Source organism: Eupeodes corollae, chromosome 3, assembly GCF_945859685.1.
Source record: "Eupeodes corollae chromosome 3, idEupCoro1.1, whole genome shotgun sequence".
In the NCBI taxonomy this organism is placed as follows: Eukaryota; Metazoa; Arthropoda; class Insecta; order Diptera; family Syrphidae; genus Eupeodes; species Eupeodes corollae.
In genome coordinates this window covers 67231022-67250381 of record NC_079149.1, presented here as the reverse complement: position 1 = coordinate 67250381, position 19360 = coordinate 67231022, and the positions used below count along the sequence as shown (strand labels likewise).

The 19360-nt window shown below is 30.0% G+C and overlaps 1 protein-coding gene across 5 annotated transcripts in view; it reads right to left on the bottom strand.

The window, feature by feature from the left end:
* LOC129952887 (high affinity cAMP-specific and IBMX-insensitive 3',5'-cyclic phosphodiesterase 8) overlaps positions 1–19360 on the bottom strand; it is a 169790-nt gene that overhangs the window by 59559 nt on the left and 90871 nt on the right. For 3 of the 5 annotated variants that reach the window (XM_056065820.1, XM_056065819.1, XM_056065821.1), the window contains exon 2: positions 6374–6817. The exons of the other annotated variants lie outside the window; for them this stretch is intronic. In XM_056065820.1, coding sequence (XP_055921795.1) covers positions 6374–6500 — 127 coding nt within the window. In that variant the 5' untranslated portion in view covers positions 6501–6817. The remainder of the gene's footprint in view (positions 1–6373; positions 6818–19360) is intronic. 5 annotated transcript variants of the gene reach the window in all.

Below are 19360 nucleotides of genomic sequence, written 5' to 3'. Positions count from 1 at the left end.
GGTGTGTAAGGTCTTGCTTGTGTGCGTGCGATAAGTTTTTTCTATCTTGTTTGTTCTAAGCAAAAATACTCCATTTAAATGGAGTATTTTTGGTTATAAGCTGAATTTTATTTAGCGCTCGTCTTTGTGTTGAGAGCATTGTTTTAAAATTTGAAAATTATTCATGTAGCAGTACGCACACAAATACAACCCAAATGTCATTTCGATTCCATTTGAATTCGATTCCTCGATTCAGTGCCACCATATACCTGGATCGAAATCTCAATTCGATTCGATTCGATTCCTCGATCTCCTCTTGTAACCAGGGTAATAGTCACTGCAAATTGAAGTTTGTTATTGTGGCATCTGGCATGTGGGGTGTGGGTGCAGCCTACAGAAAAAGATTCTCACTAAGCTGCTCAATGTCAATTCAACGGCGGCGGAGGCGGAATTGTTTTAAGTGAAAGTTACTCATTGATGAAGTTAAATGAAATAGACTGTTCCAAGACTTTGGGAAAACTGTAGTTTTGGGAATGGAATTTTAACGTTGGATGCTTTATTTATATTTATCAAAACACATATGTTTCCTATGTATATTTACATTTGTCATTAATTTGACAGTTCGGAATTGACTAACTTTGAGGTGTATTTTGCATTTACAAAGGGCAGGTTTAGGCAAAATAAGGGAGTTCATTTGCAGTCAACTTCATTTTTTGAACGTACATTGTCATGAATTTCAAATTCACAACTATACTTTGCAAACCTTTACTTTAAGTTTATAGCACAAAAAGTACCAACAAAATTATTGTCTATAAAATACTGCACAGGCAAGCTACAAGTCCATTACGATTTGTATTTTGTATTGTTAACAAATGTTAGTTATTTCTTTTCCACATTGACAAGGAACCATTTTACATAAAGCATTAAATAAAGTTGTGCAAAAAAAAATAAGTCATAAAGTAATAAAGTTCATCTTTCAGTTGAATGAAAAAACATGATCAACTGTCATTTTGATAGAAGTGGACTTGACTTAATAGTTAGGGAGATTTTTCTTGACTAACTTTCCAGTCAAGTTTCCAATAAAGTTGACTTAATTAGAAGGTAATTTTTTGGCAGCTGGCCAATCAGACACTTGAAACTTGCCTAACTTTCAAGTCCCTTATGTCGTCTGAACTTCCACAAAGCTAGTTGAATGTTAACTACGAAGTCACTATTTTTGCAATAGAGAACTTGGAAAAGTGGGCAATCAATAACAACTGAAGCTTAGGATGTCAATTGTTTCATTTTTTATTTTACTGAAGTTAATAAAATAACAATATTTTGTAGTAGTTTAGTCAATAAGTCTATTTGTATATTTGTTGTCCATGTTCGAGACGAAAATCAATTTTTCCAATATTTTGTGTAGGTTTTTCCTTTTTGCAAAAATTAATTTTTTTTTTGTATTTCAAGAGCTCCTGGCCTACGGAATCATTGGGCAGTATTTCTTCAAAGATGATGCAATTCGTACCGTTACTGTGAATGGTGAGCGCTACCGTGCGATGATAATAAACTTCTTTTGCGCAAAATGGAAGAGCATGACTTATGTACATGACACGTAGTTTTACTCATGCCAAACAGCACGTGTAAATATGGATTAACTGGAAGGCGAGTTCTATGACCAGTTGTGGGGCTATGTTATAGCTCATGTCCATAGTGATAATTATTGATAAGCCCACTTTGATTAGCATTCTCCTGGAAGCCAATATTGAAGTATTTATTCATGACATACCATCAGAAACGTTGAAAATAGTAAGTCAAAAGTGGACTAAGCATACGAATAAATTGAATAGCCCTCGAGGCCAGCATCGGGATTAAATAGGGTAAGTTCATTAATGTAAAAATGCAGCAGTAATGCAAGATTTGCGTTCATTTGCGTAAATACACTGCATTACTGCAGTCGGTAACTGTGTTCAAAAAACAGTCTGACAGCTGAAATGCGATCAAACCTGAAATCATTTTATTTCTGATGCCCATTGTAGGAATATGTCGGAACAAGATGAGTAGGTAAAATAATTTAATATTTATTAAATTTTTGTCAAAAAATAAAATGATTGGTTAATAATAAATTGAAATAGAATATTTATAATTCATATAAATGAATTAATGAATGAATTTGTTCCATTCATAACATTTAAAATTAGTTCTAATAAATCATTTTTATTGAGCATTTCAAAAGAATTTGGTTAAGACACTTAAAACCCAACACCCGCTTAACTCAAAGAAAAAACTTAAATTGCTGCCATACTTTTTTCTAGGGGCCTACTTTGATGACATTTATGAACTGGTTTTTGATATTGTATGTGCCGCATTCTTGCAGTAGTTTTGGTGTTCATAAATGCATTGCATGAATGGGTTGTGCAACAAGTTGCATTTTTGAACTCATCCATAATCTCCAAACGTTCAATACAAATTTCATGCATTTTTCTGAATTACATTTTTAACTTCCCATAGGAAGTTATTGCAATGGGCCCGATTTGTTAAATTAAAAATTTTTACATTTTCCGACGTTTTAAGGTCCATAGAGTCGAAATAAAAGATTTTTAGAAAGATTTGTGTGCGTGCGTGTGTACGTATGTTCGTACGTCCGTTAGTTCGCGGCGTTTTTTTGTTCGTCCATAGCTCTCAAGAACCAGAAGAGATATCGACTTCAAATAAAATTTATTATACAGATAATAAGGCAGAAAGATGCAGAAAGGGCTCTTCTTAAGAAAATTGCGTGGGTGGTTTTCTTACCATAGTAGTTTAAAAAAAAGGTGAAAATGTTGGTTATCCCTAAATATCTCACGAACCAAAAAAGCTCGAGACTTGAATTAAATCATGTAACATGATTTCAAACCAAAACATTTTTGAAAAAAAAATTCAATTAGCGTTTTTTGTACTAATAATAAAAAAAATGTTTCACCTGGAAAATTTTACGAATTAAAAATAATTTCATTTCGAAAACAACTAAAAATAACGTTTTTAACTTCTGGTAAAATTCTGAGAAAAATCAAATTGAAAACTTTTTTATAAAAAATAAAAATCTAAAAAAAAAAACATTACTCAAAGTTGGTAAAAATTGAATTTCGACTCAAATTAAATCTTTTCAAAAAATTATGTTTATGGCTTTCAACTAATTTTATCTTATAAAAAATATATTTTTTCAACATTCAGTAAAATTTTGACAAAATTCGAATTGACAGTTTTTGTACAAAAAAACTAAAAACTTAAACAAAAGTTGTTAAAATTGATTTTCGACTCAAATATCTTTTCAAAAATTGAAGATTATGGCTTTCAACTAATTTTAGCGTGTAAGAAATATTGTGTTCAACATTTGGACATTTTTTTAAAAACATCGCATTGACAGTTTTTTTTACAAAAAATAAAAACCTGAAAAAAAAAATTAATAAAAGTTGGTAAAAATTGATTTTCGACTCATATATATTTACGAAACTTTGAGATATTTGCTGTAAACTACTTTTATCTTTCAAAAAATATTGTTTTTAACTATTCAGTAAGATTTTGAGAAAAATCTTATCCACATTTTTTTTACAGAAAATAAAAAAAACAATACTAAGACTAGTTAAAAAATTGATGTTCGGTTCTTGATATCTCTCAAATTAATTGCATTCATCCAATTTAAATTGGTAAAAATTGGTTTTCGACTAAAAATATAATTAACAAAACTAAAGATTTTCAAACTTAACTATTTCTTGATATGAAAAATGTTGTTGTTAATTTTAAAATTTTTAAGAATAAATCAACTGACAATTTTTTACCCCAAGACGAAAACCTACAAACTTTTAAGCAAAGCAAATCGACAGACAGGATGGGAAGTTATCAGTGTGCGTCGCATCCCATCCTCTTTTTTTTTTAATTTCCACTAGCTTTAAAGAAAGCGAATAGCCGTATTAGTTTATGAGATATATGAGCTGTTTCACTTTTCCTATAGCAAAACCACTCAATGCATGTTTTTTGAAATTTCTGTCTGTGTCATTATCTGAAAAACAAAATCATATGAAGTCAATACCTCGCAGGTTCTTGACATTGGAAAGCTTTCTAAAGGAAATCGTTTGTTGCAGATTGTAAAAAACTTTATTTCATTGAATATTGTAACAACAATAATATTAACATTTTATTTCAAAACACATATGCATAAACATTGACTTACTAAAACAACATATGTACATAATTAAATTATGAAGTATTTTTCAAGTATATTTCCAACTCTTGAGATGTGGCCCACGTAAAAAGGAACCCTTATAACGTTTAGAAGTATGCACATACATACGTACTCACGCACGTACATACATACATACTCGTAGGTACATTTCTCTAATAACATTTTGTTATTTTGTAGAACCAATTTTAAACCTTGCAGTAAAAAAAACTGTTTGTTCCTTTTTAAGTATATAAGTATGTATACACTTTTTTGAAAAACCTTTTTTGGTTGGATTTAACTGTAAAGGCTATTTAAGGGTTGTTGGTAGTTGCATTAAACTGGAAAGTTCTTTTTATGCTGAATTAATTATCATTTATAATATTCGGACAGGAGGCGGGTGCATATAAAAATGTTTAATGTATTTGAAGAGTTATATTATTATTTTTGTATAGGAAAACACTCTCCTCAAATATTACAAAACATCAACATCAATGGGATAAAATTCTCTGGATAGAGCGCATCGAATTCGTTTGAAGTCGAATTACTATCCAAACTTGGGCTGCGATAAATAAAACAAGTATGAATGATAAGCCTTTGAACAGTAAATTTGAACCATAATAATTAAAATTTGTATTAATATATTGGCCATACTGTGGTAGAAGTTGGTAGGCAACATCATTACGGACGTTAACGGCTAGACCATGATGAGAAAAGAATAATGGCACTAAGCTATAACCATAAAGGTTAAACTCCGTATTATCGGTATTTTCGCCAACCTGGGTTTCACTTAGCTACTGGCCTGTTTAAAACAGTATGGACAAGACAAATTTTTTCTTAGCCCACGAATGTTACTATATTCGACACAAAACTTACCAGACATCACAATACACAACAAAAATCAAAGCAAGACAGTTATCTATGCAGACAATTTATGTTACCATTATATTGGTAAAAATATCACGTATAAAATAGAGTAATTTTAAAGGTATTTCATATATTTGAATCAAAATAATTTTTTACCAAATCTTATCAAATTGTTAATTCGATCTGATATCTAAGTAAGATAATCTAACAGATATTAAAAACATTATTCTTCGTTACAAAGATTTATATTTTAATTGATTCCATTTCGTGTTCGAAAAACATTTTTTGATTTTTAAAAAAATGTTTTTTTTTTTTTAATTTATACTTATTTAGTATGACATCAAATTATGTACTATTTATTGGTAAGTGAGATATTTGATAACATTTCAATTAAATTACTATAGTAAACAAACCAAGGCGTGATGGTATAAGTGCGGTGGACTGTCATTCCAGATGTCTTGGTTTCAATCCCTACGGGTACCATCTAAAATTTTTCTCACGGGTACTGCCTCTTACGAAGAATTAACAAATCCTCCAAGAGTAATTCTTGTTATAAAAATGCTTCCTTAAATTAGACTTTCGGCTTCTGCATAAAAACTGAAGGTCCCCTCCATCCTTTAGAATGTTACTCGCACACAGGATTGGTTGAGAGTTGTAAGTCACTAGGCCCTGATTTTCAACGGACTAAAAAAACTCATACTTCAGTTTTTTTAAACCTTTCTGCATTTTTCGATTTTATTATCTAAAACACAACATTTACACACACATCCATACAGGTCTCTAAAAATCTCTATTTCGAATTCTAAGTTCCTTAAAATGTCGACGAAAAATTTCAAAACTTTCAATTCGACAAATCGGGCCGATTTAAATAATTTCCTATGGGAAATTAAAAATGTAGTATTTGCGTATTAAAATATTGAGATAATTGGGCTTGAACTTGGAAGCACAAAAGCTTAATATATTTTTCTAAAAAAATTGCATGTTTTTAAAGTCTATCTCAACTGAACTGAATGAGAATAAATTAATAATGTGGTTTTTATCTTCATGCGTTCTAAAAAATTCTATTGCTTAGAAATCACTTTTCTCCTTCTTATTAAATCTTGAAATAAGAAACTTGAAGCTTTAAGATTATTTTCATCAAAAAGCTTTTTAATTTTCAATTTGTGAAGATCACTTTTCACTGAGATACGTTTAGCTCTTTAAATTACGATAAAAATAACAAACAAAAATAGTAGATACACTCTTAATTTTTGTTCAATGAAAAGTGTAGGAAGATTATTTTTGATAAATACAAAAATACAAAAATTACACTATACTTAACATGAATTAAGATATTTTTAAATAATTTACCAGTGGAATCCTGTCCGGGTGAAAGTAATTCACTTGTAGATGCGGCGGAGACGAGCGTTTCGCTGCTGCCAGATTGCAAGTCACCAGTTACAATTATCATATTAATATTTCTTATTTTATTTAACATTAACTTGTAGTGGTGATATTTTCAAATATTATAAATTCACTTGTTTTCAAAATTATGTCACTCGTCACATCACATCAAATCACATCGCAGCTTAAATTTGTTTGTATTTTACATTTTAATTTATTTTTTTGTTTATTGGTATTATTTTCATGATATTGTTTTAAATATAGACACAAGCAATTTTTTTGTTCTTATTTCAATTAATTTTTTATTTTTGTGTCTGTTGTTAATTCCACTGTTTAATCGGATTTCGATTTATTGATGACGATTTTGAGCTTCTTGTTTATCAATTCAATTTAATTTTTTGTTTCGTTCTCCTGTATTATATATATATAAACATATATGAATATGAAAACTTAATCAGAATTATTTAGTATTTATTATTTTATTGGTGAGGTTTTTTGTTTATTTGATTTTCGATAAAAAAAATGAACAACAAAAATCTAAAATCCGTCTAAAAATGACACCCGAGCTATTTGGCTTGTTGGTTAGTTTTGTAGCAAAAGATACACGAATTGGGACTACTATATGGCATTCAGGGTATAAAGGTATAAGCCCAACAAAATTAAAATGAAAAGAAAAAAAGATACACAAATATTCTATTCAGTTGTCAGTGTCACTATAGCAACCAGATAAGATAAAAGCTATTTAAGTGTGGATAAAGAGGAATTAAGGGGAACATTGACTAAACCTGTGATGACGTTGACTGTCAAGATTTTTTGTTTTTCTTGTTGAATATAGTTGATGCGAACACCATGCATACTCATGTGTGTATTTAGATACAGTATCTACGTTTAGATAAAGAAGGCTAATTTACCCTCTGGGAAAGTCGACCAAAGGTGCTAACAAACTATACAGCGCAATGTTTTTTTTTCGTAAATAACTGCTAAATACTCCAATACATGTTCGAAACAGCCGCCTTGTAACCGTTCTATAAAGTGATTGTGCGAATAAAGATAAATTTACTATTTGCTAATAATGCACATATATGTTTCTATACCTAAATATATGCAGCATATACTCGTACCTTTGGTTTCTTATTTATACTAAATTATAGACATTAAAGTACAGAAAAGCTAAAATTCCTTATCAAAATACAAATGTGCTCATGGATCGATATAATCTTAAATATATTAGAAGTGGTGATTTAAACTAAATACATACATGCTGATTTTTTTTTGGTAATAACCTTTACAAGGGTAAGGGTTAAAATGAGAAAAGGTTGCTTTTAGCCAATGGTAAGGGTACAAAAAAAATCGAATTATGTACCTACATTTATTACCCTTTTCAATATGAAATGAGGAATATTTGTAATTTTTAGAACCGTATGAGAATAATAAACATGAATATATATTCATTTAAGGGATTGAAACTGACAGAGGTATAAATATATATAGGTAATCAATGAGGGTAACAAAGTTAAGTAACGTTGAACCTTTGATGACAGAACATTTCAAACAATAGAATATACATTTAAAGAATTAATGTGTTTTGTTTTAGATGAATTTAAATGTTTGAAGGCCTGAATTTACATACATAATAAAAGTCGAATAATACGAATAAAAGTCACAACACAATAAGGCTTAACATAGCCTCAATTATACGAAATGAACCATTACTATTAAATTTAAAGATGCTCAGCATATTTAATGTGGGAAGCGGGTCGAAATACTGTTTTCCTGTATAATAAAAGTTCTCTTCTGTACTGTTTGATCATAATTCTGTATGTCTTAAATTCTATATTTCTAAACACTGTAAACTTAGAATATTATTTACCAAAATGCTGTATGAACAAAACACTGTAGGTCACAATACTGCATTTCCGAATTTTTCATCAAAAAATACTGTATCCTTAGAAAGTGTGTTTGTAAGAATATAGCTAAGTTCTAATATTTACCTATTTGCAGACAAATAAAGCCAGCACTTGAGTCAATGCAATGAATGAAACCTCAGTATTGTTTGCCCGATCCTGAAAAAAGGAGACACTCTAAACTGCATCATCTATAGCGGAATCAGTCTACTCAACATCGCCTACAAAATCTTCTCTGCCGTAATATGTAAACGGCTAAAGCCCATCATAAAAAACCTGATAGGTCCTTATCAGTGTGGTTTTAGACAAGGAAAAATCACATTACGACAGATCCTGAAAAAATGAACACCAAATCGACTCCCACTAGCTTTTCATTAATTTTAAGGCCGCATATGACATCATCTACAAGGGCGAGTTGTGTAGAGCCATGTCTAGTTTTGGCATCCCTATAAAACTCGTCCCTTTGTGCAGGATGACCTGCTCCATAAAGGTTGGAAACAACTTACCAGAACCCTTCGATGCCAAAAAAGGTTTTAGACAAATGATGCGTTGTCATACGATTTTTTTAACATCGTACTTGAAAGAACAGTGCAGAGCTCACACGTCAACACTACACGCACAATCTTTCAAAAGTCTGTCCAATTACTAGCATATGCTGATGACATTGACATAATCGGAAGAACTCAGCGTTATGTCAATGGAGCTTTTATGAGTATTTTATGGTTATTGAGGGCAAAACAAAGTACATGCTGTCGTCAAGAGAGGACCTACAACACCGACGTCTGGGTCGTAACGTCACCATTGACAGAAGTAACTGTGCGGTAGTCAAGAACTCTGTCTACCTAGGCTCCGCTGTAAACGCAGAAAACAACACCAGCGCTGAGATAAAAAAATAACTCTTGCTAACCGCTGTTTCTTTGGGCTATGAAAGCAATTGAGTGGTAAAGTCCTCTCTCGAAAGACAAAAGTGTAGCTATATAAGACACTTTGGCCTTATCATCCCAGTCCTGCTATACAGTGCAGAAACATGGACTATGATATGAGCTGTACGGGTTGTAAAGCGACGTAGATTTAGCGAGAAGGGTAACTAATATTATAGGAATTCAGAAAACCACTATCTTAAAGAAAAACAAAAAGTCAAACTATTGATATCTTCATGAGAAAAGTAATTTCAAACCTGAAAACTTAAAACTTTTTACGAAAAGATAAAATTCATGTTTATTTAAAACAGCGTTACTGAAAAATTTTATGATACCTTATTCTAAAAAATGTATTGTTTTGAAAATTCTGTACTTCAGTACCCGTGTTTTGTTGGTAAATCTATCCCTAGTATAGTAGGATTTTACACGAATAACAAAAACAATATCCATATTATGAATAACACCGATAAAAGTTATAGTAGAATCTTACTATGGATGGGTTTTTGACATTTATACGAGTCTCGAATGGATCTTATGTCATATGATTCTTAAATTTTTGGTACGATTGATAATGCATTTGTATCTGAATGGCTGTATTCGTTGAGTAGTTGTGCATTTTAAATTATGTATGTGCTTTCCATTGGGGAAAAAATCAATCTTCTACTTTAAAAAAGGACTGACTGGGCTTATTTTGCAAGAATAGAAAAAATATTAAAGTTTTGCTATGTTTCCACTAAAGCTTTATCTTAGTTTAGATTAAATAAATCTTTTTGGTATTTCCATCGCACAAGAAGATTTAAAAGTGATTAAGTTTGACAGCACTTTTTAAAATGCAAATGGTGTTTCGATGTTTCTTATGAAGTGCAAGTGAGATAGTTTGATTCGTGTTAAACAATGAAGAACTGATTAGTTCAGCATAATATGCTTCCTACTCCATGTCAATTTGTTTGTAATTTTATTAAAACAAAACTATATTTTTTGTACAAAACATACAAATAAACAGACCATTATCTGTTAAACCAACTCCTCCACACAGGTTTTTCTTCTCAAATTTTGACTCGACTCCGATTTCCGACGGGAATTGAGTCAAATTAAGCTCATTTCCACTCGATTCAGGTATATAAAGAATTGAAGCGATCTTCAAGATCGCTTCAACACTACATGTTAATATAGTAGTCTACGAACAAACCCCTTCCCTGAAGCAATTTTTAAATGAACTTCTTTTTATAGAATCTCAATTGAAAATTGTCCATTTTTTTTGTTTTAGTTAGCAATCAAACAAGATACGTTAATTTTAACATTTGATTTTCACAATACTTTCTTCTATTTGTGTGTTTTTTTTTTTATTATTATTCTGACAGATCTTCTTTCAGTTGTAGCAATTTTTAAATACAAAGGTCTGGCTACTGCGGATCGTTTTGTTGGCAATTTCTCACTGTAATATATATGAAATACCGAAAAATCGCTCTTAGTATTTCAAAAGTATTTCGACACAACCCTTTACTGTGGTTTAAAGAAGAAATATATCGAAACAAAAAACGAAATTTATTACTATTTTTTGATTAATATTTTAAGTTTTAAGCTCTCGACGTCTAGAGCATAATATGTCTTATTGTTGTTTCAGTTATTGGTTGAGTTCCAAATTTGAAACGAATGGGTAAAATCATCAAATATCCAGCCTATGCATATAAAACTATGCTGCCATATTTGAAATCTAGATTTATAAATTATCTTTGCTCAAATGCTAATATTGTGTTGTAAACAAATTTCCATAAATTATATTTTTTTTAATGACTATTTCATGCACAAAGGGTTTTGTATACATTTAACCAGTCAAAGACGCTGTGCCAGCATTAGGAAACGATTCATTGCTTCAACTTTTATAAAGTTCTTTAAATGTAACAGTTTTCATAGAGTAATTATAGGACGTTAGTAGTAAAGCAGTGCAGATTTAATTTCGCCTGGAACATAACATACTTGTGGGTTAAATCAGCTTAAAAATGCACGCAAGAGATAGTTCTACATTCTCTTGCCACTCTGTGTTAAGTGCTTTAAGCCTTTTATTCTTCGAATGATGAGTTGTTTATGGTTTAATATAACAAGATGGCAAAAATTATGTGATTGAACAAATTTGATTGAATATATAACCTCTGATGTTTCAACACTCAGCAATAAAAAAAAACATACTCGTAAAGTTTTTGTGTTCATATGCATATAGCATATTAGATATATTCTTCGTCTGCATAGCAAATTTTAAATTTCAGTGTTAAAAATTACTTTCTTGGAGAAAAAAACCCTTTTGTCTAAGGACACTTTTATGGCTTTTTTATTCTTTTCATACTCATGACAAATTACATTTTTTTGTCAAAATTCAATAAGAAATATATTGTTTTACTTTTGGAGTTTTTGAGTATTTTTTTATGAAATTGAATTCTGAATTATATTATCAAAATAATATTTTTAATTTTTGAAATTGATAATGCACATAAAAAGTTAATCCAGAATACATACATTTGAAACTTTTTAATTTATCTGAAATAAGTTCTGGCGAATTGAAGGTGTTGTAGAATAAGCGAGGTTAACTCAGGTTGATCTATGGCTCCCAGTCAAACACACATTATATCTATGTTCATTTTTGCTCAGGTGGAAAATCTTTTTAGATGATAAATGACCATATAATTTGATGAACTAAATGCAAAATTCAATATCTAATAAAAGCTTATATGAAAGTTTAATTCATGTAATTAGATCTCTAGACACAATAGAAAAACGTACAATTAAATTCTCGAGTAATATAAGATAGCTAAGCTTCATGCAATAGTACGCACTATGCAGTACGCAGACATCAACATTTCGCTCACTCAACCGCTTTTCTAGCTTCTAAATTAAAAACATCAAGTCTCCTAATCGTGCCTGAGTTTTTATGTAATGTTTTGCACAGTGCACGACCTGCCCCTAAACAATAAGCGTAAACAATAGAGCTCAGATTTGTCAGAATAATTACGTAAATTAAATGATTCGAGTTCTTAATTAGATGTTCGCATTTTATATATGCAAATGCCACTTGTTCACTCTAGAGTCAGTCACATCAGTAGTTTTGAAATGACGTGTTGGACGCGCCTACATATGTACATTTTGTGAAATGGCCAGCTGTGAGATGTGAGCAGATCCCAACAGACGGTAAATACACCATTACGCTGCTGCTGCAGCTTGCCTTGGATCGTTATTGGTTATGCACATTGAATAGACTATACTCGTATCTCCTAACACCACTCACTACCCCACCACCGCATCAGCTGGCAGCTAAAGCCTTTAAGAGTCATCGCGTTGCAATAGCTTTGGTCAGGTCTTTTAGACGGTATTTAACCTACTTTGGTTCATTTGAGCGGTGACGTGTGCTGCCTTTTAAAAATTTTCTATACAACTTGTAATCTCTTGGGAATTACTCGATGTGAAGCGTTGGCCATAGCCTCCGCCACCGTTGCCGTCGTCGCTCGTCGTAGTAGCTTTCGTATAGTTGCTTGTTCATACACATAGGTACGTATGTTTTTTGTATCTTAAGGTCTTACAGATTGAAATTTGAAAACATTACAGAGAATGTGTAGCATATTTGCAATGACATCATTTGCATTTTACAAATACATATTTTACTTTTAACGTTATACCTGTTTGAAGTGCATTGCTTCAAACAAATTAAAAAATTGTTTTTCTGTTATATAAGATGTTTTTTTTTATAAAAACATTTTTGACAGAGATAAGGAGTGTATTCCAAAACTTATATATAATTTGTGTTTTTTTAGACGTGTGGTTTTCAATCTGGTAATATTTTCTTAGAATTGGTATTTTTGACAGCTGTCACTTGCTTTATGCTTAGTTTGGTTTCCATTTCATACTGAAAAGACTTAATCTAGAACAACGGTTGCAAAGAGTGCAAATTTATATTAAAGTAATGGTTCAGACGAAGCTGTACAGTCATTGAAACTAACAATTTATGGAATGACACTGTTAGGGAGCGCATTATCTTGCGTCGGTTCCTGTGGCGTAGTCTCGAAAATCATGTGAACTAACACCGCTGACCTATATTATGTCGGGTTAAGCAGCTAGTCTACGCAGACAGACCCGACACGATTGATGCCTTGAAAGAAAATATTCAACATGTTTTGCTGACATACGGTCTAATGCTGCCAAAAGTGGACGAAAATTGTGCCTATCGGTTGGAAATTATTTGAGACAATATTAATGATTTTTCACTTTTAAGCATTTGATTGAATGATTAAAAACCAAGAACTAAATGCAATTAAAGGAAATTTATCGTTTGCAATAAAAGTTTTAGTAGGACTTCCTATACTCCTAAATATTACGAAACTTTTTTCAAGGGGTTTCTTAGCCCAATCGTCTGAAGACAAAGTTAACGAACTCCGAGCCTGTCTTAAACGTACGAGACAATAAGTGTAAATTAAGTAGAATCAAATCTAAAAGCTATTGGAAAGTATTAAAAACTATAAAATTCTTCCATTTAATGTCAAAATTATCTTCGATCAGGAAATTAGTTTCTAGATATATTTTATATAGACAAGCTTTTTATACTCCTGAAAAATCCGAAAGAACCTTTAGTATTTTCAAAACTATTACAGTCAGTAAAAAAGAGGCTGGGATGGAAATTGTTAGTTGAATTTTTCTTAAAAAATTAAAATTACCAACAATATTTTTCATATAAAGTAATAGTTTAGTTTGAAAATCTAGTTTTGTTAAATAGATTTTTAGTCGAAAACAAATTATTTCCAATTTTAGTAGCATTTCTTGAAAGTTTTTATTTCTTATATAAGCAAATGAAAATTGGAGGAATGAAATTAATTTTAATTCAATACCTTCATTTATTCACGTGATATGGAGAACCGAACATCAATTTTTACCAATTTTGCGTACTATTTTTTTGTAGATTTTATTATTTAATGAAAAAATTACTGTTGGATTTTTAGAAAAAAAAAAATACTGAAAATACGAAAAAACAATATTTTCTGTGAAATAAAAAAAGTTTGAAGAAAATATTTTTAAATTTCGAAAAGCTATTTAAGTCGAAAGTATATTTTTACCAAATTCTAATAATCTTTTTGTTTAGGTTTTTATATTGTCAGTTTGATTTTTCCCAAAATTTAACTGAATGTTGAAAACAATATTTGTTTAAATATAAAAGTAGATTAAATCCAATAACTCAAAGTTTTGAAAAGATATTTGAGTAAAAAAAAAAATTTTAAACTTTTATTCATTTTTTCGTTTAGGTTTTTATTTTTTGTACAAAAACTATCAATTTCATTTTCCCAAAATTTAACTGAATATTGAAAAAAATATTTCTTAAAAGATAAAAGTAGTTTAAAATCAATATCTTAAAGTTTTGAAAAAGATATTTGAGTCAAAAATACATTTTTAAAAACTTGTATTCATTTTTTGGTTTAGGTTTTAATTTTTTGTACAAAAACTGTCAATTTGATTTTTCTCTAAATTTTTTAGAATGTTGATAACAACTCAATTAGTAGGAAGCCATAATCTCAAATTTTTGAAAAGATGTTTGAGTCGAAATTCACTTTTTACCCACTTTCAGTAATGTTGTTTTGGTTTCTATTTTTTATAAAAATCAGTCAATTTGATTTTTCTCAAAATTTTAGCAGTTGTTAAAAACGTTATTTTCGTTGCTCAAAATTGTTTTGAAGATGAAATCATTTTTCATTTTTCAAAAATATGTTTGTTTGGTATTACGTTAAAATATATAGGTAATATAAAATTTAATTCATGTCTCTAGCATTATTAGCTCGTGAGATATTTAGGGTTAACCAACATTTTTAAACTGCTATAGTAAAAAAAACCACCCACTCAAATTTCTTGAGAGCCCTTTCGGCATTATTCTGAATTTTTATCTGTATAACAAAACTTATTTGAAGTCGATATCTCTTCTGGTTCTTGCGGTATGGACGACGAAAAAAACGTCGCTAACGTACGTACACACGCACGCACAAACATCTTTCTAAACATCTTTTATTCGACTCTAGGGACCTTGAAGCGTCGAGAATTGTCGAACTTTTCAATTTGACCAATAGGACCCATTAAAATAACTTCCTATGGTAAGTTAATAAAAAGAATTATGGATCATAATTGTTGGTAGTTGTAATATTATGTTAATTGTATTATATTAATATTTATATTAAATAACTTGATGACTTCAAAAACCTATTTAATTGATTGTTTTTAAAGGATTTTTTCTTAATTTAAGAAACATTGGAAAAAGATAACTTAGAAGACAAAAGCCAAACGCAAAATGAAGATGTGATATTTAACATACACATCTTATATCTTATGTCTTACCACTGATTCACAACCTTTTACACCATGTGCTTTTTGTAATATTATTTCTCTCTCATTATTTAGACTCAAGAGGTGTTCAAAAACCAGTCATCGAGTGAAAAAAAAACTATCTAAAATGATTATAACATAACAGCATCAGTTAATAAAATTGTTGGCTATTTCAAAAACTTGTTCGTTCTACTCAAGCACTTGCACATAATTTTATATCCTTATAAATTATACCTTTAGGTTAATTCAACTTAATTATTTATCCATAAAGTAAGGTATAAAGAACATCGAACACGTAATAAAAAGGAAAACCATGATATTTCATTAAAATTCCATTCATTTTAAGCTTGTAAAATATTTTCATCCATGCATATGGTAATTAGCCCCAACTTTCAATGGTTCTCCCAAAAAAAAAACACTGGTACGTGTGCCATTTCATTCATCTCCTTTTTTTATGAAGGTCAGATATTGATCATTCTGAAATTACTCGCAGTTCATGTACATAGATATGATAGTGAAAGATGCTTGATTAAACCTTCATATCCAAGGTATACATCCTTTCTCAATTTAATTGAGCTGTAATCATGTGCAGTGGTTTACGTATTGAAAGATTGAAATATAACCCAAACAAAGAATCACCATTGATTATTCAATTAAAAATTCATTTATTTTTTTTTGGTATATGCAAAGAGTCGAACGTGTGAAGGATATTCGATTGTATGAGTCAAATAAATAAATAACTCGAATAATCATTTTGTTTTTCTTACTAGTATATTGAATTTACAATTCTTAATGTCCTACAGAAAATTTATATCGCAACTTCGCGTGAATAACCATTTAATGCTTTTGCAAGGAACCTTAACAAAAACTCGTGATTATAAACGTGAGTAGAGGTCTAAAAATCACAACAAAACGTACAAATTAACTAAAGTCAGTATTATACCCTATGAACATACACATGTTCATACATTTGATACATACATACATCTATATCTATATAGAACGGCTTGTTGCATATCAATTGATTTACCGATATCAATATCGAAGAATACTAATTTTTCAATTTCAAAACCAATCTTTATAATGATAATGAAAAAAAAAGTATTTTAAGTCCATTAAATGCGATGGGGGATTTTGTAAATTGATTTCGGAATTCTCCTCAAGTGTGTTTATTGAATTATAATTATCACTGATTGATAGCTGGAGGGAAAAATCAGCCCATCAACATCAAAAGTCTCAGGTGAGTTTGCTTTTCTCGTAAAAAATAGCTATGTACATTTTGTATGGTTTATATCGAATGCGTGCATGTGTATTGTAGGTATATCAATATTTTGTTGAATTCGAATGTATTTTTTACCCACTGTAGAATTTTGAAGACCAAATGCAATAAAGTAAGATTTTTTTTTAGATATACGAATCAAATAGGCGCATCAATAAGTAGATGAACCACTATGTAAGTATGTTTAATAATGTCCAAATTAAAAATAGTTTTTAATGATAAAAATTTCCGACATCATCTTTTTTTGACGGAGAATATTTTCTTCGATGATCAAATTTGTTTCCATAATTTTATAATCCTGAATTTTTCGGACACAAAGTTTTTTCTACACTAAATTCCCATCAAGTCGCTTATTGTGAAAGCATACGAAGGATACTTAAGTTTGGAGTCAGTTCAAATTAAAAAATAATATTGTGCTAATGGTTGGATCGCACTTACATGATTTTGTGGTTCAAGGTTATAATATGACGTCATATCCTAAAATTATAGAAAAATGCCTACAACCCCTCTAAAGATTGTTTTATATCTATATACAAATATTTGATTATCTCATATTTAATATTATGTGTATGTATGTATATACCATTATTTACAGACAAAAAATTGTCAAGATAAGAAAATTTGGAAATTTAGAGCTCTACAACTTTTTAAGAATTTAGCAGAAATCAAAAAAAAAATACACACAAACACCAAATCAAACAACACAATCGTATCTATGTATATTTTTTTTTAGTAATTTGTTTCGAAGATCAGAAATAAATTGAATATTATGTGGAAATGAACATGAAACAATATATGGAGGAAGTTGAGTCTATAATATCGTTTGCGGATAATTATTTTTGTTTGACTTAACATTTTTTGTTCTTCTACTCCTGGGAATACTTCCAATTTTAGTAAAGCATTTCTTTTTATTACGGTCCAGTATGCGTACAATTCATAATTTTGTGTTTTTTTCTTTTCATTCCTTAATTACTTTATTATTGAGATAAATTTGAACCAAATAATAATCATCCAAATTAGTTGAGACAGTATTATTATTTTGATTTCGAATTATTATTATTATTATTAATACATTCTTTATTTCTCGATAATTGTTTACATTTTGTTGGTATAAGAATTGACAAAAATGTTGTGTCTGCCTAATTGACTTACATGTTTCGAGTTCTTAGTAAAAAGAAAGAAAGGTTAAAAATAAATATTATAATATTTACGAAAATATATAAGTATTTAATTATTATATCAGATCTAATAAATTTCAAATAAATACAAAAAAAATAAAAAAATAAAGAACATGCTTTAACAAAAAATGAGATTTATTTTATTTAATCATTGTTTAACTTGGTTTAAAATTCAATCGATGAAACTGTTACGGTAAGCTAAGTCATAATTCACATAGAGACAAAGAATGTTCCAACCTGAGCAACCATTTAAAAGATCCATTGTATCTTTAAGTATAAGGAAACTCCTTGAGAAGTAAAGCTAGGGGATTTCTCGTAAGATTGGACACACAGTTAGAAAATGATACACATTTTCTGTTTCGTTGAGAGTGCACAAACTAGGACGGGCGAAGGACAGTTCTATGAAGTCTATAATTTATTTGATTAAGAGAAAGTTTTTCGTTAAAATAATTTCAAATAAAAAGTGTGTGGTTTAATTTTGTATATATAAGCCTAGTTGTCCATGTTTGCGCTCTATTCAGACATTGCAAATACAGGGAATCATTTATTTTAGCTATACAGCTGTAGAATGAGTCCTGCCGGCTGTATTATTGAGGCCGAAGTCTACGCTGTGTCTAAACGCTAGATCATTCCATTCTTGGAAAGGCGATATTTGACGTGTAAGTGTATATTTAAATATCTGTTTTTGAAGATTTGAGTCAGGCCTTTTCATAACTTTTATTATATAACCAACATTTGATTTAGTTTCTTTAAAAATACTTGTGGCATACCGGATTTAGTATGGATTGCATATGTAGGCGTTGAGTTATCCAGTTTAAAGATGCGCATGCACAGGCATTTTTAATGGTTGCATCAAACACTCTAAATCTAGCAGTTGCATCCACATACTTGTTGCAGAAAAATTACTCCACATAAGATTGATTGCCGTTTTAGCTGCAGTGGATTTTGTTTTACATGTGTGCGAAAATCAAGGTTACGAGTAACCAATAAACCTAAGTATTTGAACTGATTTACTATTTCTATTGGTTCACGTTCCAAAAACCATTTCACTTGGGAAGTTGTTCTTCGATGAGTATTTTCAAAACCATGATTTTTCACTTTGCAACATTTATACTTAAATCTCATAAATCACAAAAACGCTTGAGCTTGTTTATTTGTAACTGCAAAGTTATTGGATTATTAGCCAATAGTACAATGTCATCCGCCTTTAGGAGCATTTTTATTAATGTTTCATCAACCTTTATACCACTAGGGAAATCTTTGGATACGTCATCAATATTATTGAGCAAACATTAAAGGACTTAATCCACAACCATGTGGAGCACCAG